The sequence below is a fragment of the Neolamprologus brichardi genome, chromosome 11 (assembly GCF_056152115.1).
Source record: "Neolamprologus brichardi isolate AB-2024 chromosome 11, ASM5615211v1, whole genome shotgun sequence".
Lineage (NCBI taxonomy): Eukaryota > Metazoa > Chordata > Actinopteri > Cichliformes > Cichlidae > Neolamprologus > Neolamprologus brichardi.
Genome location: NC_142114.1, coordinates 21997583 through 22023238, shown reverse-complemented (window position 1 = coordinate 22023238; position 25656 = coordinate 21997583). Strand labels below are relative to the sequence as shown.

Sequence of the window (25656 nt, the reverse complement as noted above, 5' to 3'; positions counted from 1 at the left end):
GCCCCACTGCTTGTTCATTAAGCTGCTGCAGACGAGGCACACACAAGTATGCTCCTGTAGGAAGTGGAATGCACCAATGAAGTTATTTAAGTAAAATTCATCATGGATCCTTTTTTTTATTATTGTTAGACATTTATTAAATTATGAGGCTATGTGGTCCTGAGTTTCTGTGGTCTTGAGTGCAGCATGCCAAAAGAGGTTTGAAAACTGCTGTTTTATATCAAGGCGTCCACCAGGTTTTATTGCCTTGGGATGGAAAATCTTGAAAAATTTCTACAGTACTAGCAGCATAGTAAGACGTAGGCAGCGACAGCTGTGTTTCCTTGAGTTTCAAGAGGTCTCAGTCTGAGGCTGTGCCCCTTGACCTCAGTAGTCACGCACAGTGCCTTCAATGAGCCACGACAATCCATATTTATTCTCTTTATCAGAGCATTTGTCAGATATATAAACAGCAATTAGTAGAGTAGAGAATCATGATGTGTCCTCATGATGCATGTATCTGTCTGACGTAGGATGCAGATTTGTGTGTGCTTGTTTTTCTCCCTGTGCCTGGCTCTGCATCAGTATTTCAGTCCATCTGTAACGCTCTGTGTGTTCTGCCCCGTGACTCTGCTTTTCGCTTCCATCCATCTCCTTTTCCTCTGATCCCCCGAGGGATTTGTGTGTGCGTGTGTGTGTGTGTGTGTGTGTGTGTTTGTGTAGGTATAGGTGTGCCTGTCTTCTGTAGAAAGGGGGAAAGCACGTCAAATTTCAGCATGTAGACTAATAACTAATGACTAATGACAGTCTCTGTTGTCTTCCATAGATTGCCATGAGTAAAACTGATAAAATCTATCCCACTAGTAATATCTTAATGGAGCAGTTTAGCATCCACAGAAGTGCACTTAGTTGAGTAAGATGAGAAGATACCACTGTAGAAATCTCTACGGTAAATATGAAACCACAATGAGGTATGCGTAGTGCAGCCCTTGCAAAGCTTCCTGATAATTACATAAATGTTGAGGTCAAACTTTGTTGGATTCAACATCAATTGGAAAGTCATAATTACTTTAATACTGATAAACATGTGTGTCTGAGATAGAAACTCTTGGTTTCTAGATTTGAAACATATGTGCTGATTCATTACAGTTAAGTGAATAAAACTGCGGTATGACATGACATGATACTAAAAATGTTAAACTGACACTGATGGAGGTGCAGGAACAATGTTCTCCTCTGACAAAAAGAAAGCACCCCTCTGTAATAAAGAAGCTACACAATGCCAACAATAGCCTCATTTTATTTGGGAATGTCACTGAGTTTTGTTCCTTTCGCTGGATGATGGGATACATGCGGTATACTGTGCTCATTAGTTATGGCTTCTGAACCCTTTTGAATCACCAGGATTTTGCACCTACAAAAACAATATTTGCCCCCTTCCTGATGAATCTTTTAACGAGTCTTCCACAGCACTTTGGAGGAGAGTCTGCTTTAAGATCATGCCAAAGCATCTCAATTGAATAAAAGTCAGAACTTTGACTAGGCCACTCCAAGATCTATAGATCTATTTCAACATTTTATAGCAGACTAGTAGGTAAAAGAAAACTTTGGTGTTGGCAATTTCCAGAAGATTAAGGAGACGAGGTCAGAATTGTGACATGTTCTTATATAAGTAATTGCTTAAGAAGTCTGGTTACTGACCATGTCAGTGTTTCTCAAGAATGATTGGTGTATAAACCGCAACTAAAACATAGCTTTCAGAAGACATTAGAAGATGCATTACCGGGATGTGGACAGCTGACGGACTGACATGTTTGAGGTTTGCTGGCTTCTAGTCATGAAAGGAAAAAGAGTTCAAGGTTAAAGTCTTGACTGTAATCTTACTGAGATGCAGCAGCATGACCTGAAGAAAGCTGTTCAGTAGAGCACCCCAAAAATATGATGAAATGATAGTTTTGCCAGGAGGAATGGATCAAAATTCCTTTGGTCCACCTGATGGAGTTTTTTGCTGCTAAACTGGATCCTGAGTTGTTAAATTCAAGAACTAATTCAGCTTTTCCAGCATCCACTCTGAGTACTTAGTGAAATAGTATATATCTTGGTAAAATGGTTGGAAGCTATTATAAGGAAAAAAAGGATTTAGACTTAATCTTTTTTTTTTTTAAATCTTATTTTATCTTTTTGTAACCTCATCCTTCTAGTACAGACTTTTAGCAGTGAAAATGAGTTTCCGAAAAAGGTGATCGGGGGTGGGTGAGCCAAATGAAAAGCCTTTTGATATCAGCACATGATGAAGCGTACCATTCAGCCAAGGATAAAATGAGACGTACCATAATCTGTGCCTGTCAGGACAGCTAGTCATCTGCTCGCTGTGGTATGTGAGACCGGCATGCTGAGGCTGGTCATATGACTCTCGCTGATGAGTCAGAGATGACAGTGGGAGTCCTGCCGCACGTCTGACCAGCCTCAGCCTGACCCTGGGGCAGTGCTCTGCCCCGCTGCGCCAAGTCTCTGCCGCTCTCTGTTGCTGTTCACCCATTAGCTTCAGCGGGCCAGCGGACCTCCCTCTCATCCAGCAGCATTAATGCCATAATGGGGGTCATGGTCGGGGGTAATTTTGTGAGTGTGGTGGCAGATTGTTTGTGTATAGAGAGAACATATGCGCAGGATAGAAGCAGTTGCGCATGTGCTCGCTATAGAAGTATAGAATGATTTTTGGATCATTGCTTGGGACAGTTAAGACATAATGGTGTTTAAATAGCGCAGAGTGACTACATGTCTTCTATGCTATCATCCTGCCATTGACTATGAAGTTTAACCAGCATTAGTCATTATAGCCAGAACAATATGGGCATTTAAGGCCATGTTTTTCTTCTTTTGCCTCCCTTTGTTACCCAGACATTTCCACCTAATCTTATGCATTTTCTGTTATATATTTCAGTAATACATTGTGTTACTAAATTAATATGTTAAATTATAGAATAGACTGATCTTTATCACTAGCAGTGACTGCAGAGCCTATCCCATCTAGTCACCAGTGTGTCACAGCGGCAGTCATTGGTGACGATTGTCTTTACAATGTTTTTATGCGTAGAAATACATATCCAATAATGCAATTGTAATTACGCATGCACATTTTAAACCCTGAAGGACTTGAAGGGTTACTCTTGTGAGTATTGTAGGCCTTCATCTCAGCTGAAGTTAAACAGTGAATAATATTTAAATGTGCACTAAATAATATGTCAAATCTAACAAAAGTTAAGTGCATTTTTGTGGCTGACAGCTGAAGTACAGCTATTAGGCTACTTGTAGCCAGATTATTGCTGGGCTATAAATATTACAATGTATTTCAATAAGCTACTTATATTTATAGTTTTACTTGCAGGGTATGTGACTAAGATCTGTTATATATTCACAACACATTGCTGCAGGTATTTCATAATAAAATCCTGCTTAAGAAATTGGTTTGTTTCCGCTTGAACCTCAGAGGGCTTTACTTTTAAAATGGATATAAGAAGAAACAAGTTTGTTCTGCCATCTTAATGCAATAACTTTTAAAAATGGCAAAATAGAGAACAACAATAATGAATAAACAAGGTTTTGTTCTAAAATATGACCTGACCAAGTCAAATCCAGGAAAGTAACCTGTTCCATTTTGCAGTTTAGGTAAATATGGGGCCCGGTTACTGTTGGACTGAATCTGGTCGGAGTAAAACTTTCCAACCAGTTGATCAGTGGCTCTGTCAGATCTACTGGATTATTATGTAATTTACACTGATTTATTGTCTGCGTGAGATAGTAACGCCTGTATTTCCATAAACCTTTAAAGAATGAGCTCGCTGCGATGGTTAAAAGCACAAGTACAAGAGAAGTCATCTGAGGTGAAAAACATGGGTGGTAACTTGAAGTAATTCACTGATTACATCAGCGATGTTTACAGTTTCTGCTGAGACACTGAATCTTAACATGCTCCAAGGATACTTTCTTCTCTCTCCCTGCATCGTCTGATCTGTGTGTAGCGAGTGACCCAAACATCGTTGCTTAGGAGACGCAAAAATAAAGGACACGAAAACAAATTGTAATCTCGCTCTTTTTCTTTCTGTCGATCACGCTGGAAAAACAGCCGCATACTTTTTAAATGTGGGAAGTGTCTGCTTTTAAAGCACCCTCCTGGCAGAGGATAGATATAGCTTTCCACTCTGCCACTCACTCTGTCACATGGCTGCCATTTCCTCCTCGGGGTCTCCTCTCTTGAGAGCTGGCCTGTCAGCCAGAGACGATGTGGGTTGGAGGTGTCAGATTTGACTGGGATGTGGAGCAGCTAGAGGAGGAGAGAGGTGCGAGGAAAAGTCACTGAGGTTACGTGCTAAAATGATTATGACTACCCTGCTGTAGCGTGAATGCAAAGCTGCTATGTGGGGAGTTCTTATTTTTGTGCGGTTGTGAATGAAATGTTTGTGCTAATGCAAGTACGTTGGCTTTTATAGTCAGCTGAGCATACTGTAGAAGTCTTTACCTGTTTAACCTTTGCTGCCTCCGAGGCCATGCGATGAACCATGAAGCTGTGAGGCAATACATCTGAAGCATGATTATTATTGCCCTTGCACCGTGTATGGACTCTCTCCGAGATCAGGAGAACACTACACAACTTCACTCTTCTTCAGCTAAACCAAGTGGACCAAACACACACTTTTGCTCGCGCACGGTCTCCGCCCGATCCCATAAACAATCACGGCTCTGGCAGTCTATTTAGCTGATGGATTTGGTATTGACTTTATGGGCTCTTGCTCCATCTGCAAAGGGCTGACATGGTTGGTTCCCTGCGTTTGGATGGAGTAAGCTGAGGTGGATGAATTGACCCGCCTATCGATAACTCTTTCTTCTTGTCTGTGCGGGCGGATATTTTATTGCCGCAGGAGGACGGGATGCCGAGGTTAGAGAGGAGGGGGAACTAGCATGAAAATCTGGCCCGCATCAGCTGGATTAGTCTGAGCTGTGGAGGTTGATGAACAGACTTGAGCGGTTTTGGAAAATAAACTAGAAACAAATCACTCATCCAATCGGCTTGTTTTTCATATCTGACTTTATACAAAATGTCTGAAAATTCACATGGAAATGAGACGAGACGAGATTAAACTTTAACGGTCCCCTTGGCAATTTCAGTATTACTAAGTTATGCGTGAAAGTCTGTATATTTTCAGCCACCGCCTGTTGTTTTGCTGTCATCAATTAAAATGAGGATTTTTATGGTAACAATTTGAAATTTTAATGGCTGAATATTGGTTTCAGAGTTCGGTTTGTGCACGCCTGGCAGTCTTACCCCGCTCTGCTACAAAACAATGCTGACAGAATATCTTTTAGTCATGCAGCACAGAAGCTGTATTGTTTTTCAACTGGTCCTTTTTATAAATTGTGCCACCTTTTCTATTTTTCATATCAGCTTTTTATAAAGGGAGAGAATTGTTTTTTTTTCCCCCCTCGGATTTGCTTACACTACTGTTGCCTTTTTTTCAGCCAAGTTTTGCTAAAAACTTCACTCACTTTGTTTAAATACTTGCGTGCTAGCTAAGGTCAGCAGCCTAATATCAGGCATTGACTATGCATTTGTCTCAATTCTATTGTGTCCCCTTTATAAAGGTTATTGATGGCTGCAGAGTAAATAGCTGCAGCCTGCGAGTGAAACTGCCTCAGCTTTTGTTTTCTCATCTCACACAAACTCTTAATAGCCTAATTGGATCAATTAGAGCCCCTTATACAAAGGTGCTTGCTAACTCATGATTTAGCCAGCTTTCATTAGCTTATTGGGGTTGTAAATGGGCTTAGTGCAACTGTGTGCACTTGTTGGGATTAAGTGCAACTTTTTTTTTTTAAATCTTCCTTATCTTATTGACGTTTTAATTTTAAACCATCGACTCACACTTAAAGTTTAATGGGCAAGTAATGCTTAAATACACTGGTATGCTTCATAACTTTTGCACTGTCCACTTCCTGCTGTGACAAAACAAATTTCCCACGTGTGGCACTAATAAAGGTTATCTTATCTTATCTTATCTTATGTTCTTTGTGCCATTTTGGGCACTTGATCAACTTTTTAGCTGAATGCAAAGTGGTAGGAAATTCTAAACATGCAGTATGAATAATAGGTTTCTGCAAACAGTCATACAGTAAAATTACCCTGTGAGTTTTCACGTACACGTGACTGGAATTTGAGTCTAGCGTAACCCTCCTACTAAGAGTCTGGCAAACAGCTCACCGCTTACATATATGAAAGAAGCTTTGACATACAGGCACGCGCATACATGCAGCACAAAAGAAATGGAGTGTGAAGCAATCTCCTCTGTACCATCCAGTGCAGAATGGGTTTCCACTGGTGTGTTTTATATTTTTCCGCTTGATGCTCAGCTCATTTTTGTGAGAAATGCAGTGGCAGAATTTAGAAGGCTGCGCTAGCTTCTTCTTATTCTTTCCTTTTTAAATGCAGGTAAAAATGTAAATTTACTCAGTTTGGGTGAATGTTAACGTGAAATGATTAGTTTTAAAGCAAACACTTACATATCATCCATATTTCTCCTTAGAATTTGTATATATTAACTTAAAATGAAAGATTACCAGATAACATCAGAACAGGCTGGTTAAAATAGAGTAATCACGTTGTTATTGAACTCAGTTATATTATGTATGTTATGTGCTGCCAGAGAGGTAAGCTGCAGAGGAATGATCTATATTATTCAGTGTGGTCAAAATCTGAGTAGTAGATTGGGCCGTCTATCCATCCAAAAATGCCTTAAATGTTACTGTGAGCATTAGGCCGCACAACAGAGATCAAGTAAATGTTTGTTTTGTCATAACACTCCAAATCCGCTTCATCTTCATCATCAAACTCTCCTTAAAAAAACAACAGCCACACGGTTTCAGCTTCAGGTGTTTTAGCGCCTTTCTTGATTGTTATTTATTGAAAAGATATAAATCACCTTAGGCATCCTGATAAAGAGTCCTCTGAACATGAATATGGTGCTTGGTAGCAGCAATTGGAGTTATTTTTATAAAAGTGTTTGCTGGAATTTGCCAGATCTCTGATGACAGACCTATCATAATCCTCCACACCCTCCCTGCTGTGAAGAAATCCTTGATATTGTCAGACACATTTGGACAGCCTTCCTGATTCTAGTTTATGCATCAGTAAGAAACCGCACAAGCTGCCAGGCCCCTCGTGTCAATCGCATCTGCACTCGCCGACTGGCGTTTATCTGAATCTTTTATAGTGCATCCAACATTAAGCATTCACCAAAAAATGGTAAGTGCTGTAGCAGAGCGTTACGGCCTGTGAGATGATGAAATATTTGTGACAGTCGTGAAGCGTGTTACACAAGCAGCTTCACCAGCCTCCCTACAATTACATGAACGCGTGTGTGTCAACAAGTGCGCAAGTTCCTTTAAGGCAAGATGAGGCCGGGTGGGCAGGGGTACGAGCAAGGGAGGAAAAGGGTGCTTAATTCGGCTGAATCGGCCAGCGCTGTTATCTGTGCTGTAGAGACTCAATTTCTGTATCTTTTGAGTTGGTTTTAAAGGCTGGTGCGTCGGTGCACACGCAGCGTATTAGTAGGCCAAATGAGATTAGGCCAATTCAAAAAGAGCTCATTTATTGTCTGTAAACTCTCCCACCCCCACCCTCCACCCCCGCTCCTCGTAGCAATAGAGGCTTTTCATATCCATGTTTCGAGGAATTTTTTTTAAAAAAAAGGGCTGAGAATTAACACACTTCTTTTTTTTTTCCGTTATTGCGTAAACTCATTGGGCTCTTCCCTCTCTACACGCTTTCCCTTTGCAAGTGCTTCTGAAAATAATGCTTGTGGACATCACAAAAGGGATGTAAAGCAGTGATGGGTAAAATCTACTGCCACTGCTGGATAATGTATGCAAAGAGCCAGCACACATTTCATTTAACATTTCATTAAAATATTGCTGATATTAACAAAACAACTTTAAAATGAATCATTTGGCTGCTTGTGTTCAACCTCATAGGTCCCTGATGAAACGCATGGCATTGAAATGGAGTTAAATTGCAGTGCAGACACAATGTTGGCAATTGTCTTGGGAATCTTTAGCAAAGTGCTTCTTCTTTTTGAAGTTTTGGCTGTTGTTTTGTGTACTTTTACAATATTGCACTCAGACATAGCAGGCAGGATTAGACGGTGATGTCAGAGCATTTGGTTATTTCCTGCATTCCCAATTATCCCCATACCTCTGTGGCTATTCGCTTTCCGTCTTCCGCTCCCTCTTTACACTCCAAATGTTGGCAGTTTGTCCACATCTGCTTCTGAGATTCTGAAATCTAAAAATCCCACATTGTTTACCTCCCGACAAATCGGTCTCAGATGGACAGAATGAAAGAGAGAGGGAGAGTTTGTGAGGACACAGTTGTAGGCTACTAATAGTTTTAGTCTTACGGGGGCTCATGTGGCCCGTGGAGGCAGCGGCTTTGTGATGCAGAACTAGAAGTTCAGCCCTCTGCAGAGGTACGAGCGCCGTGACATTTTCACTAACAAGGGAGAACAGCCGAGTATGTGGGATAAGGGCGCTCATCCATGATCGCGTCTCATCAGGTCCGTCTTCGGGCCCAGAAACAAACATCTAGCGTGTGCCGGAGACCGGGCGTTAAGCTTGATTTAATTTGTTTCCTTTTATACACATACGTGCTGTGAGTGTTTTTACTGGATGCCTGTGTACACATTCATATGTCTTGTTAATGTTCAGATGCTGCTTATATGCAATTACGCCTACTTGTTTTTGTGCAGCAGGGAAAATATATTTGATGCGTTGCATCTCTAAGTAAGTGACCATTAGTGCACTATGTGTGACTCAATGGAGTCTTTTAGAGCAGGAAAAACAGAAACTCTCCCGCCGCGCAGCTCTTTGGTTATTTGCTTGTGATTTTGGACTGTGTTGACTTTACAAACCACCCAGGTTGGCCCACGTATTTACTTGACGCTTCTCTGGACTGTGTATTCCTTGAACGCAAACAGCTTTAATATGGGTCAAATGAGGACAGTGCCAAAGGCAAAGGAGACTGTGTCTCTGTGTATGTTTTGATAAAGCTGGAGAGTAAAAGGAAAGCCAAAGATGATGACTAAAACAGAAAGCTAATTTATTTAGTTCAGTTTTATTCATGTAATGCCAATTGACATCATCCGTCACATCGAGGTGTTTTTATAATCTAAGATAAAGACCATGATAGGGTTTTTCTGGAGAAAGCGCCATCAGTCATGTGTCCCACCCTATGAGCGAGAACTTTGTGACAGTGAAGAGGGAGACAGGACAGTAATTTGTTTCCTAATTATGTAAATGATGATTTTTGTAGCTAATTAAAAGTTTATGGAAATGCTGCCTATCAAATGTGCAGTCAAATAATCTTTTAGCTGCATTTATTATTTAATTTCTAAAATAATAAAGCTCATCAAGGATAAAAACTCCCTAAACTGAAGAGGAGGGGATATGTTGTTTTTATATGTCATCGACTGCCTTAAAAAAGAGAGGACTCGTCTGAATCCACGTTGGCGTGATTTCACCACATCACCATTGCAGCCAGTGTCAAACGAAAACATCTCGGGTGAAATGATCAATGATGTGCTGATCTGTGGCGCACCTCTGTATGAATTTGACCCATGATATTATGGAGTTTGAGCCATTCACTAGCTCAGTAATGCAGCTCTGCAGAAATGGAAAATTGCAGTTTTCAAGTGGCACTTGGTTTTTTGAGTGTGAATAAAAATGCTAACCTGTGTTTTTTTTTCTTTCTTTTTTTTCTGTTTCCCAATTTGCTGCTGCCGTGATCGCTCCCTCTGCGTTCCCTTTTCAACAGGTAATGTGATTTTTTTTTTCTTCTCCTTTTTGATCTTCTCCTTCGTCTTCTCCTTCTTCTTCTTCTCCGCTCCCTTTTCCCTCTCCATTTATCAGTCTTATCTGTGTTATTCTGCAGGATTCCAGCCTGCAAATAACAGTGTCAAAGACAGCCGTAATGGCAGTTATTTATTAGATGTGACCTCACCGTGGCTCGAAAAATACATATATTATCCCACATAATCTCCTGCTGGAGAGCCGCTCTTAAATTGTCTCTTGTGTTAACAATGCACACGTACAAAAACAGGAAGAAAATTCATTTTTCTGTCTTTGGCGTGGCGTCTGGGTCAGGAAGGGGTTGAATCCAAAACAAAAATGTGACTCAGTGTCTCTTGAATGGTATGAGCTTTGCTGCAGTAGTTTTTAGAGCCTTATTGTGGCGTGATATTTTTGGAGTTGCCACTGTAAGAACAAAAATGGAAAAAAGAAAAAACCCAGAACATTAAACTCTAGCAGAACCCAGCATTTGCTGTGAGTGTAAGAGGGTGAGATCTGCATCTCAGTAAGGACAAATAACTTCACTTTAATCCCTCATGGCCCATCTGGTCTGTCTATCTGTGTGTGCGCACGCGTGTGCACGTACGAGGATGTCACACTGCCCTCATTCACAACAGTCCATATTTCAAATCCTCTGGCGGCCCTTTGCGCCAGCTCGCTCCCGCTGCAGTGATGTTGTTTGATGTTTTCCTCTTTCCACTCTGCATCACTCCTCATGTGACATTTTATAAGGTTTGTCTAAAGCAAACAATATTGTAAACCGCCCTCTAGCGTTTATATTTTTTCCAGGTGACCCTGCGGTCCTGTTAACTTTCCTTTGCCATATTTATCTCCTTCCTCCTCCTCCTCCTCCTCCTCCTCCTCCTCTCTTTAACCACTCCCTTGCTCCGATTTAAAACGCGTACTTTTCCGTCGTACTCCATCACAACTTCATAAATATTTCAAAATGTTTACTATGTTTTTGTCTGCCTGTCCGGTGATGTTCCAAGCCATTGCTATTTACAGCCGTCTTAAGGGTCGTGCCATGATGGCAGTCCGGTAATACAATAACACACGTGTGCTAAGCAGCAGTGTTTCAGTGTGATTTGGTCTCTAAACAGCAGCTCATTTGCAGAATCTCTGGACTCCTTTTAAAGGCGACTAAAGACATTTCACTTTAGGCGAGTATCTGGATAACATGTTTGCAGCAAGTCTGCTTTTGTTTATTTATTAAGCATACTAAATGTTGCTTCCCAATTTTATAGTCTAGTGCTGTACGCTTTATAATAGCCGTGCTTTCCTTTTCTTGCTCTGCAGTGACTGACTTTCACCAATTAACTGTGTTTACAGTTTATTTAGAGGTTACATTTCTGTGCAGCTTAAGGCTTTTTTCAAGTGACTGTTTCGTTTTCTTGGCGAGTACCTCTCATATAGCCCTAAAATTTTCTGTTATCTGTATTTTTTCCCCCTCATCCTCTCATTTTTTTCATTATTGGATCCTGAGCACCCTCAGGAGACTGTTAATGCACTCCAAATGTCATAATGTGACAAACCCCGTTACCCAAAATGACTGTCTAGTGCCTAATGCATTATACAGCATATATGCGCTCTGGGATGTTGTGCTCATGTCTGAGAGTGTCTGCTTTGTCTGAACAAACAAACATCATCTGGACTGGGATCGTGTCCTTGCACCAAATGTGACTCTGGTAGCTTGTCTCTGCCTCGATGAAGTATTTAGATGGAGGGTGGAGATTATGAACTGATTAATTTGCAGGGGAAGATTTCGGAGGGGCCAAAGGAGAGGCGATGGCAGTGAGCTAAGCATCTGGGATTATCCAGACTTAATGGAGGGAATAAAGCAGTCTGTGGGTGGCAAGCCGCTTTCCGTCCGCGCAGATTTCAGTCACACTGACGTGTGATGTTGCGCTGCAGGGAACTCACAGGAGAGCAGGGGGGTGTCCACACCAGGCCAGTAGGTGGCAGTATCCTCAGTTTCGACTGTTTTTTTTTTTTTTATAAGCATTTACTTACAGAAACATTATAAATAAAAATAACAGAATAAAATGAAAGTAAAACGGGGTTTAAGGTAGTCATTGTCCATGCAATTTCTGCGTTTACTCTAATACGTGCACATTTTAAAATATAAACAATCACCACCCAGACAAGCTTTTTTACACACTTTTCGAAATAACAGCAATGACAAACAGTAACGGAGATTTATTCTCTTGGACTAAAAATCTAGGATTGTTACTGAAAGCAACCCACAACCCACATCGTTTCAGTGAAAGACATAATTTAGGTGACACTTTACAGTGGTATGGGGAGCATTATTCATTGCCAGTGCAAGCCAATGCCAGTGAGACGGAAACACCCACACTTTTTTTTCCTGTGTGTATATATAACAGTTGGTGTGTATAAAAACAGAAACAGCAAGAGAAGTTTAAAACTGCAATAGAAAAAAAAAAACAAGGTGTGTTCTCTTTCATAGCATTCGTTTCGTGTCTCACTATGGGAACGCCTCCTGCGTGACCTCATCAGAAGCTCAAATACCAGTGAGCTTCTGGCTAGGCGTCACGCCCATGTCAGGAGGGGCCAGTGCCTCCCTATATAATAGGCTGACATAGCGTCAGATGTCGTTCAAAAACCTCTTCTCGCTTCTCACAGAAGCCTGTAGACAACTGTGCTATTGGGTGCTAAAGCTAAACTGTCCACAGATTCGAGTGAACAACTCGGTCACCGGGCGCTTTGTTCCCAGCTTTTCAGTTGTCCACTAGCATACAAGCAGTAGCAATACTGTTCTGTAGCTAGTGCGGGTGCCAAGTAGCAATACTTTCACCCAGGGAAGTAGCAATACTTTCACCCAGGGAAGTAGCAACACTTTGCTAATAAAGGTACCCCTAGCTTCACCATCAGGTAGCAATACCCTTCGACGCTAGCGGTTTTACACATTAGGTAGCAATACCTGTAGAAAAGTAGCAACACTTTTCACCCCACGTTAGCGAGGAATAGCAATATTCTCCGCACTCAGTGTCAGTCTCGCTAACGTGCGCAACCCTCTAGCTAACCATGGCTACGACGGCCAACGAAGTTGCAAAACTCTGTCCTTGTGGCAAGAAGATGTCTGCCTGGGATACACACCCCGTGTGTGCGGCATGCCTGGGTTTATCTCACGCTCAGGCTGCCTTGACACCCGCACAAGACTGTATCCACTGCGCGGCTTTCCCACGCAAACTACTCCGCCGCAGGCTAGCTCGCCAGGCTAACCTATCGGGTGGCGACCCTTTGCTGTGTGAGGCTGCTGCGGTGCAAGGAGAAACTGAGATGCTCGATGATTTGGCCGCAACGCCAGGGCCGAGCTGGGCAGAGGCAGACCCTCAGCCCATCGCGACCGCTTTCCCGTCGCTGGAGGCACACGGAGATCGTGTGTTTTTCCCCAATGCTGGAGTCACCTGGGGAGGAGATGCTAACGAGGACGGAGATGAGTCGGCTGACTCGGAGCTCCTGCTGTCTGACGACGGTGAGGAGGAAGATTCCACCTCCTTGGCTAGCATCAGCTGGGCTGCAAAGCCCTCGGCTACCGGCGAGGTTGAAAAACCGACACCGCCGTCTCCCCTGGATCTCGACATGCAGGACATGTGCAAGCGCGCAGCCGCTAGGCTCAGCATCCCGTGGCCCGCCATACAAACAGAGGTTGTAAAGTCTCGTTTTGACGGTAAGAAATTGCCGAAGGCGAAAAAGACGGGGAAGCATGTGTTGCCTGTTTTCCCTGAGCTACTCGATGAGATAGCGGTGACGTGGAAAGCAAAACCTTACAGCGAGAAACACCCCATCGTGGGGAGCTCTCTGCTGGATTGTGAGGGGATGGAGTCTATCGGCCTCCGCCAGATGCCACAAGTGGAGCCGTTGGTAGCGAGCCATCTTCACCCGAAGACATCTCTGTCCTCATCGGCCCCGTCTCTCCCCTCCAAAGCAGACCGCTTCCAGTCTAGCCTTACAGACAAGTGCTACAAGGCAGCGGCTCTGTCAGTAAGAGCCCACAAGGCCTCCTCTATGCTAATGGCTTACCAAGCTGAGCTAGAAGAGGACATGACAACTAAACCAGATACCACAGTGTGGGAAGAAATCTGTGTTATAACTGACCACGTCCTCCGCCTCCACAAGGTAGCCATACAGGCTACTGGGAGAGCCATGGGCCTCATGGTTCTTCAGGAGCGAGCACGCTGGCTCGGGCTCACCAACCTGACGACCAAGGAAAAAGAGGAACTCCTCGACACCCCTGTCGTCCCTCAAAGTCTCTTCGGTGCGGCTGTTACATCCATGCAGAAGAGATGTGAGGAGAAAAAGAGAGACGACGAGGCTCTGAAACTCTGCCTGCCGAGGAGGGCCCAGCACGCCACCCCAGCAGCACCGCGCCAGTCATTCGCGGAGGCAGCGTCTCGCCCGGTCCCCGCTTTCAGGATTCCCAAAGTGCCTAAGACGCAGGCAGCCCCCGAGGCTGCCGGGGCCCCTAAGAATCCATGGACTCGGAAGCAGTCTCCCCAGGCCAGACCTCAAGCGGTCCCTCCTCCCCCCACTGCCGCGACCGTGAGGAGGAAGAAGCGGCCGGCCTGACAGCCTCTCCTCTAGGCGGGAGCGAACCCAGTTTCCCCCTTCATGGGCCGTCCTGCCGCCTCCCAGCTCCGTTCCAGAGCAAGTTCAACGGGACATGTTCCACACAGAGTGCTTAACTCGGGCCGACGTTCCTGTCACCGGACCCGCCAGAGGGAAAGAGAGCCTAAGTTCACAGTATTGTTTCACTGGCACTTATTTCGTGCATTCTGTATTAAAAAAGCCCCGACACGCGCATCCAGGCAGTTTGCCGAGGGCGCTGTCGAGTGTTGCAAAACACATGAAGAAAAAAAAAAAAAAAAATGTTGAAAAACAGAGCAACGTCTGCCATAACGCAGCCTGTGGAGACTCGCGTTTCCACGGCTGTGATGATGCAGATGAGCCCGTCACCTCGCTCGCCTGTGACAGAGGTGACGGGACGCCGAAATGGCGTATGGTTCGCGCTGCGTCCACAAGGGGGCGCCAAAACGCCATCTTCGGTGGAGTGGCCAGTGAGCCCTCTGTCTCTCCACATGAAGAGCTGGGCCACCTGCACTCAGTCAGCATGGGTGCTGAGGACATTGGAATAGGGCTACAGGCTGCAATTCAGTGTCGCTCCACCATATTTCAAAGAAATAGTTTACTCTCGTGCTCTGGGCGAGTATGCCAGTTTTCTCTTGGAGGAAATTTCCACCTTGAGAGACAAAGGAGCTATAAGAGTTGTCCCTCCCGAGGAAATGCACAGCGGGCAGTGGGCCCGCTCATGGAAAAGAGCGCTGGGTGGACTCGCAGGGACTGGACCCTCACCGAGACGGCCACCGTCGCGTGAGAGTCTCTGCAGGCTGTTCACTTGCTCTCCACGAGGGGAAGAGGCCAGGTTTCTTGTCTCTTTCGGGCTGGGGGGCCACCCACGAGGGCAGAACAGTGAATGGGGCCCTCACATGCGCTCCACTCGCATAAACTGTCTGGAACTGCTGGCGGTTCATCTGACGCTAAAACACTTTCTCCCTTGGCTGAGGGGTCATCATGTTTTAGTGAGGTCGGACAATTCCACCGTTGTGGCCTACATCAACAGACAGGGGGGTCTGGGGTCCCCCAAGTTACACACACTGGCACACAGACTGATAGTCTGGAGCAGTGTCCACGTGCTGTCACTGAGAGCAGTTCACGTGCCGGGGATCTTGAACTTTGGAGCAGATCTTCTCTCCAGGGGCAACCCACTGTATGGGGACTGGAAGCTTCACCCAGAGGTGGTGAAGCAGATCTGGCTGCGATTCGGTCAGGCGACCGTGGACGTTTATGCATCCAGGGAGAATGCCTCCCTGTTTTACTCGCTGCATGATCAGAGAGCTCCACTTAGGGTGGATGCTCTCTCACGAGTGGCCGAGAACCCTCCTCTATACTTTCCCCCAGTGACCCTCATCTCTCCAACTTTGGCCAGAGTGAGGGAGAGAAGTCACTATATGATTCTGATAGCCCCGCACTGGCCAGGGAAGTACTGGCTGGCGGAGATTTTTCAGCAGCTGTGCGGCCCACCTTGGCCGTTACCACTACACAGAGACCTCCTGTCTCAGGCACAGGGGGAAATATTCCACCCCCATCCAGAGAGGCTAGCTCTATGGGCTTGGCCCGTGAGTGGTTTAACCTGAACATGAGCACAAGTGGCGTGTGTTTGAAAGCTGGTGCTTAGAATCACAGGCCATCCCTTTTCAGTGCTCTGTGGCTGTGATTCTGTCATTTCTTCAGGCCCTGATTGATAAGGGTAAAGCCTTCTCCACCATCAAGGTGTATTTGGCAGCAATTTCAGCCTGCCATATTGGTTTTGAGGGAAAGACTGTTGGCCAGCATCCCTTAATATGCCGTTTCATGAAGGGTGCACGGCGTAAATTGCCTACGTCTAGGCCATTGGCTCCATCGTGGGACCTTCCCACAGTGTTGGCTGCGCTCTCCTGTTGCCCATTTGAATCCCTGGAACAGGTTGAGTTAAAAATTTCTGTCCTTGAAGACGGCTCTATCAATTGCTTTAGCTTCTGCTAAACGTGTGGGAGAGATCCACGCTCTCTCAGTGCATCAGTCATGCATTCAGTTCTCCTCGGATAATACGAGGGTCAGTATGCGGCTCAACCCTGCCTTTGTCCCGAAGGTTGTCGGCACATGTTCCCCTATAGAACTGCCGGCCTTTTGCCCACCGCCTCTCTCCTCAGAGGAGCAACAGTGGCTGCATACCTTGTGTCCAGTCCGTGCTCTGTGCATTTACACGGACCGAACCCAGAGTGTCAGACAAAGTGACCAGCTGTTCGTGTCCTGGGCTAAACCACATATGGGAAAGCCTGCGTCTAAACAGCGCCTCTCCCATTGGATAGTAGGAGCAATTGCCCTGGCCTATACTAGCAGGGGCCTTCAGCCCCTGCTGGCTTATGTGCGCATTCCACTAGAGGTCTGGCAACCTCATGGGCTCTCTTTAGGGGAGTTTCTATTCAGGAGGTGTGTGCAGCTGCATGCTGGACCTCACCTCATACATTTGCTAGGTTTTACAGGTTAGATGTGACAGAGCCTAACCTAGCACATTCAGTCCTCAGTGCAGGTTCTTCCCGGGTGGGGGCCTCTCCCCTGTGAAGTGCTGTTGGGGACAGTTGTCTTCTTAACAGGCATGTCTGGCAATCCGGGAGTCAGTATTTCTCCCATAGTGAGACACGAAACGAATGCTATGAAAGAGAACTTAAGGTTATGTATATAACCCCGGTTCTCTGAGTAGCATGAGTGAGTGTCTCACCAGACCGCCCTCCTTGCTATGGAAGCGAGGAAGAGGTGGGCTTGTTTTGAATGACATCTGACGCTATGTCAGCCTATTATATAGGGATGCACTGGCCCCTCCTGACATGGGCGTCATCTAGCCAGCCTGTAAGGGCTGGCGTAATGGTATTAGAGCTTCTGATGAGGTCACGCAGGAGGCGTTCCCATAGTGAGACACTCACTCATGCTACTCAGAGAACCAGGGTTATATACATAACCTTAAGTTTTTCTACCCTTTTTTTGTGCCTAAACCTTACAGAGTGAAAATAAGATATCAGCTAGTTAAAAGTAGTAAAGAGGGACCGTTAACACAGTGTGGCCAATATCACTGTGTCCTGTTCATCAAGGACACCTGGTGCTTAACTAGATGCATCTGACAAAACCTCATTTCGTGACACCCTGGAATGAGCACGGGTCCGTCAGAAAACTCGAGGTAAAGCACCATCAGTTATGAAGGAGTCTATGAGGTTATTTCTTACCAGAAAATTTCCAGAGGTTCAGGAAATGTGCCATTATTGCTTGTTTTGATGGAAGCGTCTGCCATCGTCTACTTATTTGATTAAAGTTAAATTATGTACAAATAAACAGTGCAAATTTGAATTACACGGTGGGGAAAAATGGTTATCCACTGTGAAGAGAAGAGAAATGTGCTTCAAGTAGGAGAGAATTAAAAAAAACTATATGTGGTAAATTAAAAGTTTTGTGAGAATGTTTTATTTGTAATTGAAAGGCCTGGCTTTGAATATAAACACTATTTATACTCTATTATTATGTGTTTATGCAGCTATCAAATGTGGCTGGTTAGGTGCCCGAAGCTCTTTTTAAATTAAGTGACTGATGGTATTCTTGGAGGACTGGATCCAGTCCTGTGACTGGAGATGACTCATGTTGTCTTCATTTGACCAGACTAATCTCAGCAGCCGCTAATGATTCACCACCATCGATCAAAGGAGCGACGGGGGCAGTCCTGTGTGTTGCGTTGTCTTTGAGTTCCGTGCTTTCAAGGTTGATTACCCAACAGGAAGGCTCCTTGATGAACGAACGCTCTCTCCGTGAGCGTTAATAAGCAAAAAGAGACTGCTGACCTCATCCTCTGCAGATGTAACCCTATCACACTAAATGGATTTCTGATGGTTCAGATTGTTTCTTTGGAGCACTCCCTGCTGTGGTGTGTGTGTGTCTTTGGGGGGAAAAGATATGAACAGTGGGTGGGTGGTTTGTGTTAAGATGCCGGCATGTGTTTTTGAGATGCCTGTGGGTGGTTTAATTTGTATCTGTACTGGTGCGTGTGTGCACGTTTTCTTTTTTTTTTTCTCTTTATTTATGCTCATGTCACAGTGTGTGTACAGAAAATAAAAAAAAACTCAAGTGTGTTTCATGTGAATTGCAGCTCTCTGCAGCTGGCCCATGCGTACACACCCTAGGGCCAAAGAATTCAAACCGATCTAATGTTTTCATCCCAGGAGTCCTTGAAATCCACAGTGAATGCCCTTGAATGTCCACCATTGAAAGATTTATGATATTTGCTGTGCATTAATCTTCCTATAGATAGTGCTGAATGCCCCCCCATGAGGCACAGCGAGGCATGCGTTTGACCGCTTTCCTGCTTGATAAAGCAGCTAACCACCCTTATGTGATCTCAGTTGTCTTCTTGTCACTCGTAAGGTGCTCTCACAATGTATCGTATGAAATGTCTTTGTTAAGATGATGGCAAGCTCTCATCGAACTTGCCTTTTTTCCCCTTTCCCCTGCAGAAGGTGCCCAACAGCGGGTTTGGGAGAAAGTCACGGACTAAATTTCCCAGGTGACTTTGTTTCCACAGAGCGACCTCTTCTGTCAGCATGGAGGCACGCTGCCTCACTTTTCTTTGGTTTACTTGGTTCTGTGGTGAAATGTGTACACTTTAAAAATGATCTGAAAAAGCAGGATATTATTTGTTTAGCTTTTATGACTCCCTGCAGTAGTAAGCAGCAATTTTCACCAAAACAGCTCGAATCATTTCCAAAAGTTGACAGATGCTTCACTTATGACTCTGCCTTCAGTCACAGCTGTTATCCAAATGCTTTTCTCCAAAGGAGACACTTCATATAAATAAGTTCTTCACTAATCCCTCCAAAGGTTCTCCATATTATAATTACTCTATGTATCTGCGCTCCAAAGTGCAGACTTTCAACGAATTTCTTCTTTAACGAGTCTCCGTATTGTTCACATGAACAATGGGGGTACTTGGAGGATCATATCCCTCCGCGTTCGCCCTGCCTCCTCATCTCCCTCGTGGATCTGATAAGTCTTATCTCACCACTGCCCCTTCTGAAAGAATAGTGCAGCCTTTTGCTTCACAGTTCCTTTGCCTCAGATCCTTTCCTACAAAAAAAGGGGAAAAAAAGAGATTTCCTTCTGGGAAGTCATACCTGCAGGAGAGTGGACTTGTAATGTGGAGCTATCCTCAACCATGGTTGATTAGCAGTACGAAGATCTAGTGTCATACATAATAAAATCTAAGTGTTATCTTGAGGAGACGATGGGGGGGAGAGATTCCCCTGTGGAGCATTTCCTTGCTGTCTCAGCAAAGGTGGAAAATAACAAGCCACAGCTGCTGTAGATAACTGCACCTGTGCAGAATTCACACTTTATTTTCCTGTGTTTTATCTACTCTGTGAGGTTTTTTTGGGGGGGGGGTTTGTAATTATTATGCTTATCAGGTTTATGGAGGAGGCACTGTATTCATCTCACCTCAGCTTGCATGAGCTTTTCTAATATATTCTGCTCTTTGGGGCTTTTGTGGCTCAGCAGGATGTCATTTCATAACAAAATTTGTGGTTTGATCACTCTAACACTAAATTGCTCCCTGTGGTTTGACCAGTACTTAACTTGCTGCTATTATTGCATGCATGTCTAAAGCTCTAATTGCAAACAATGCTAATGCATTTTCTATTCTTTTTCTGTTCTACTTAAACAGCGCTGTTGAGATTTGCTGGTTTAATTTGTACTTTCACCCGTAAGACATTTAACACATTGGCCAGGGATGTGACATCTCCACTTCTCAACCTAGATTATGTCAACGGGGTGTTTCCAGGTGGGAAACTAAACAGTGGAATGTGAAATTGAATTTGGGACTTAAGTTAAAAATGAACCTAAACTAAGGTAAAATCTGCTTAAACTTTTCTTCTTTGTTTGTCTCTGTATCTGAAGGGCCATCTTTAATATTGTTGACTCAAGAAACACTGAGACTGGTTGTGAGCACAGAAGCCCCGCCCACCTGGTGTTTAAACCTTCTGTTCCTGAGGGGCAGCCAATCAGATAAAAGCTTGCTTAAAAGTAGGGGAAACAGTGCTAAAGCTGCTTGTTTTAGACAGTGTATGATCTAAGGAGCTGAACCAAAGCACAATATCTACCAGAATAGGATGCAAACCTATATAAGCAGAAATAATTAAATGAACGTGTATCATTTAGATCTCATAACTCTTTGAATTTTTATGAGATGTTTACCAAAAATACTTATATGCATGAGATGTCAAAACTTTGAAGTGTATATATACTAATTATTGTAGTGTTATTGGAAAAAAAACTGTGTGAAATTACAACACAAAGCCTCAAAGCCAGCTTCTGTTGTTGAACTCAGAAGGAGCGACTAGCTGTTTTCATGTTTTTGTAGACGAGGGCAAGACTTGACTCAGTGGTCGTCCTTGGGTTGATTGACAGAGGAGTAACTGAAGCTTCGGGGTGAAGTCTGTGTTGTGCAGGTTAGGAACCAAGGAGCTCCAGTTAATAACGGGATTGGGTCTGCGGGTGGGCTGTGTAAGCGCGCATGTGTGTTTGCATTGGCGGACATAACTCTCTGAAAAGGTGATTGAAGAAGCAAAGTGATGTGGCTCCTCGGTGTGTTTGTCACGAAGAAAGATGGGGAAGGCCAAGACATGCGTGCAGTGGTTTGCTGTGGAAGAATCAGTGCAGCGATTGAATGACTTAGTGCCATCTCTGCCTATCCCTCTTGAGCTGTAATTGCGATGTTTCTACAGGTCATAAATTGCAGTTTCAGTGCCCGGTGGCTAAGACTAGTGGGGCATGTCTGGTGTCGTGGAGCTGCAACTTTTTCAGGTTTAAATTAAATGCTTATCAGGTTTGATTAAAATGCTTCACTTTGTAATTGATTTGACTTTACTGATTTTCATAGATAGATAGATAGATATATTCTTAAACTCCTACTCATGCTGTGAGCTGCTCTGGATGAACTCATCATGTACTCATTCCAGTACATGATGATCTTGCATTATAAACTCTTGTTTTGACGCATACCTAATTCACACCTTAATGCCATAAGATGCTTAAAAGATTATGTCTTATGATTATATATAATCCATATTATTATATCATAAAGTGCCAGTGTGAATACATTTGAAATGAAAACAATTAAACCATTAACTAATTTTCTTCTTTCTTTTTTTTTAATTGGAAAAGATTTTCCAGTTTACATATTTTCATCCATTGTAATACACTTGGGGTCTATATGATTTTAAGTAATGTGGCCCAATATATTCCCTTTGCTATGACTGAGATATTTTTCATTAATGGTTCTTGAGTTTTTTTGTAACTGTGAAAACTTTTTCCTCACTATTTCTGAAGTTAGCAGGGAGCAAGGAGCTCCTTCACTACAAGCCAGCTTATCTCTAGTTCATTTGTTTGTGTGCAATATGCAGTGCTTAAAGAAACACCAGTTAAGAAGTGTCAGCAGCACAGCCTCCAGAGTCCTGGATAAAGGAGATACTGTGCAGTATCTTGTGCTCTCATACACACAGGATGATGGTGGAAGTCAGAAAAGCATGCAGCAGCTGCGCGCTGGTGTGTAAGAAAAGTCAGAGTTTGGATTTATTTTTGTGTGTTTTTCTTTTTTCAATCCCGCCCCATCCTGCAGCACACTGACGTTGAAGTCAACATACTCTAGCTTCACTTTGTTCAGTCATCTACATGAGCATCAGTGAGCCAGAGGTTCCTTACTTTGTCCCGTCACTACTGCTTGTTTTGTATTTTGTCTGCGGGGTATTTAAATCAGTCTGTGTCTGCTCTCTGCGAGAGGCTGCATATGTATTAGTGGGGCAGCTTAAAAAGAAGCCCTCCCCTACCTGAACGTTGTGCCTTTCTGCTCACAGAGTCCCTCGTCTCATCCTGCGTACACTGTATTCTTCAACTCCTCTCTCTCCTCTTGTGTGTGATCGGTATTCAGCAGTTAGAGGGGAAAGTGTCACAGGTTTCCCCACAGCTTGGTGTGGTTACAAACACAGCACAAGTGGCTCATTTCCTCTGATTTTCCCTGTGGACATTTTGACCATGTCACAACCTTCCTGCAAAAATAATTTACATATAAATGTTTCGGAGAAGTTTTGCAATTGTGCGCACACACACATGAAAGTTTATGTGAGCCTAACAGTAACATCTGCCCTGTTCTTCAATCCGTTTCTGATATCATAACATGTTAATGACCTGATTTAAAGAAAGAAAAAAGGATACCATTACACTAAATTGCCATTCTGATCCCATTTATTTTGGGTTTATGGAGTGAAATGTAATTAAAGAACACAAGAGGGCTGTCCCACAGTGCTGACTGCTGGTTGATCGAGTCACATGAATCCTGCCATGTGACACAAGTTGCAGCTGAAACCACGTCTTTAAATTTGTTCATTATTGTGAGTTATGTTGTCCTATTGGATTATTTTATGTAACATGGACAATGACAGTTACATATTCTCTCTAATGGTAAAACCAAGGCTGCTAAATGTACACATTTGTGACTTAAGTTTTAATGAGTCCTTTCTTAAGAATAGCGGAAATGCAAGTGGATAATGACTTTGCATTAAATGTTCAAATAATAAGAGTCATGAGTAAAAAGGGGGTTTAAGATGCTTTTTAAAGACTAATTTGTCCTCTTGTGGATGTGTCCGTGCATTAAAGACACAGATGTGCATTTTTAGAAAATGTCATTCTTGGAACACAAATCTTCTTGTTCTACTTAAAGTATCACAATTTAACCTCTCACCTCTTCATCTCCTGATTAGTCCCCCGATTTCATCACACAGTTTCTTCGAAGATGGCCGGTCCTTGTCGGGAGTGTATAACCCTCTTGTTCCTCTTGACTTTGAATTAAGTTGGAGTGACTCTGATAATCAGAGGACAATCTGATTTTTCTTGCTGGGCTGATACTAAACCTACAGCCATCACATTTACATTTACATTACATTACCGAATATTTATTCATAGCGTACTGTCACTGTGGGTCCTGAGTGGAATGATAGATGAGCTAATGCATTTTACTGAAAGATGGATGGAGGAGCCGAATCAATGGGATCTTGAGGCTTTTTACTTCGGTCTCTATGGTAATATATTTTCTCTTTTTTTATTGTTTTTGCATCCGGAGCTTCCTTCTTAGCCCAAAGTTGAGGAACTATGGAGAAAAATAATCACTTTCCTTGCCTTTGATTTTTATGATTGACATAAATCCTCGCATACTGGCACACTGGGCATACTTACTGCATATTTGACGAGCATGATCTGTGTCAGTCGGAGCGTCCATGTCCTGTTAGATGAGTAAAGGGCAGCAGCAGGCATGTGTGGGCTTATTGCTCAGACAGGCGTGATGTTCTTTGACGTTTCCTCCCATCACCTCACTGATATGGACTGGGCTAAAAGGGACACAAGCTGTGTTTCCAGGGATCAAGGAAGAGCACAAGCCCTAAGAGGCAAGTAAGACACCAGGAACTGAGGTCCAAGAGGAAGAATCAGGGGTAGATTTGTAATGATGGAGTGGATTTTTTTCTTTGGTTTAAAAAAAAAACAAAGAAGAAGAAAAAGCAAAGTATTTTCAAAATTACATCCAGGAACAGACGGTCCCTTTCTTCTATTTGTGTCCATTTTTTTTTTACTTCATTTGAGAACCATTAATCTTATAATGAGTTTAAAAACCAATGCATTTATTTTCAATGCAATTTAAGCTATAACAGTGACATCGATTTATTGAGTCTTCATAAATTAGCTGTTCTCTGGGAAATACATGCAGACATGAAAATGAGATTAAGGCTGGGATTCTGTCAAATAGAAATAAAAGTTGGAGGATAGATGTCCACATAAAGCCTCATGTTTACCCTCTGACTAAATTGACCTCACTTGAGACCAAAAGCTGTCCCCATCTCTGTAATCTGCTCCTTTTAAACTAATCGGAAAACCACATTCCAAATATACTGCAAAAATTAGACATTATTTTGAAAACCAGTCCTTGCAAACGGGAATATGAATCTGTGTAAAAATGGCGTTTTTGCAACTACCGTGGGGCATCCTGTAAAAATAATTTCCATTAAAAACAGAAGTTTGAATATAAAGTGAATAAACAGAAAAATTCAGGCACCACTTATTGTTTCTTCCTCCTCAGTTTAGTTTTTGCTGTTCAAGGAGAAAGGATTCCCCCCCCCCCCTTTTAACAACCAGGAAAGCCACTCAGGATTTTTCGCCGCTTGTCAGTTTATGTTCGCTCTCCAGGCCATGTAAAGTGGCTTAGGTGACCCTACTGTGATAGAGGTCTTTTTATGCTTTAAGAAATCCTTTCCCTGCTGCCTTTACCAGCCTTAAAGGCTTCACTTACACTCAAAAATACACGTGCTTGCACATATACATTCCACACTTATTGGGCATCAAGTCAAGCTGTTATAGGGCACAGCTGTGACCATCCTAAGCAGTAAATCTGAATTGTGTAGCTGATGCACACATTTGTTTTATGGCTCCTCTGGGACTGTGGAGGAGTGCAGTTTCTGGTCTCTGGATGGTCTGTTTCTAATCCGCCTCAAGATGAGTGGAGGTGTATATGCTTTTATAGGTCATGCATTGCCAACATTGTTACCCCCCTCTGTTTAGCAGGTGTAAATACAGCCCATATGCTACATAAATCTTTATATGCTTACACTATATGTATTGGCACGACATACAATCCAATATCTTATACAATTATCACTATTATACTTTCTCTGCAACTTCAGGCATCCATTTAAAAAATGTTTCAACATTGATTATTTTTAGAAGTCTAAAAGTTGTGTGAGGTAAGTTCTGTCTTCTTCCAATATTTTCCCTTGCAGCTGCACTTTTCTACACACCGCAGCAAATTAACCATGCTTTTATTCTATCGAACACGCCTTTCATTGACTTCTCCTACTCTTTAACAGACCAAGGTCCCCAAAGGCACGTTTTAAACTCGCCTTCCCAACAGTTTTGCTCCTCCTTCCCCTAAATTACACAGGAAATACCCAGGAAGCAGGCAGGTGAGACACCCTCCCCGTTGGCGCAAAGCTTCCTGTCTCTTACATGCTGTTTGGCAGTACATCTCTTTCCGACTCCTTTATCGCCGTCACATTAAATCGCTGCTGAATCAAACACTGTTGTCTTAGC

The 25656-nt window shown here is 43.5% G+C and overlaps 2 protein-coding genes across 3 annotated transcripts in view; both read left to right on the top strand.

The window, feature by feature from the left end:
* Window positions 1-25656, top strand: part of LOC102787069 (mannosyl-oligosaccharide 1,2-alpha-mannosidase IA) — a 192029-nt gene that overhangs the window by 36983 nt on the left and 129390 nt on the right. The window lies entirely within an intron of this gene.
* LOC148100552 (uncharacterized) lies at window positions 13608-14751 on the top strand. The gene has a single exon (XM_087847800.1). The coding sequence runs from the start codon at window positions 13714-13716 to the stop codon at window positions 14461-14463; it is 750 nt and encodes a 249-aa protein (XP_087703926.1). The 5' UTR covers window positions 13608-13713; the 3' UTR covers window positions 14464-14751.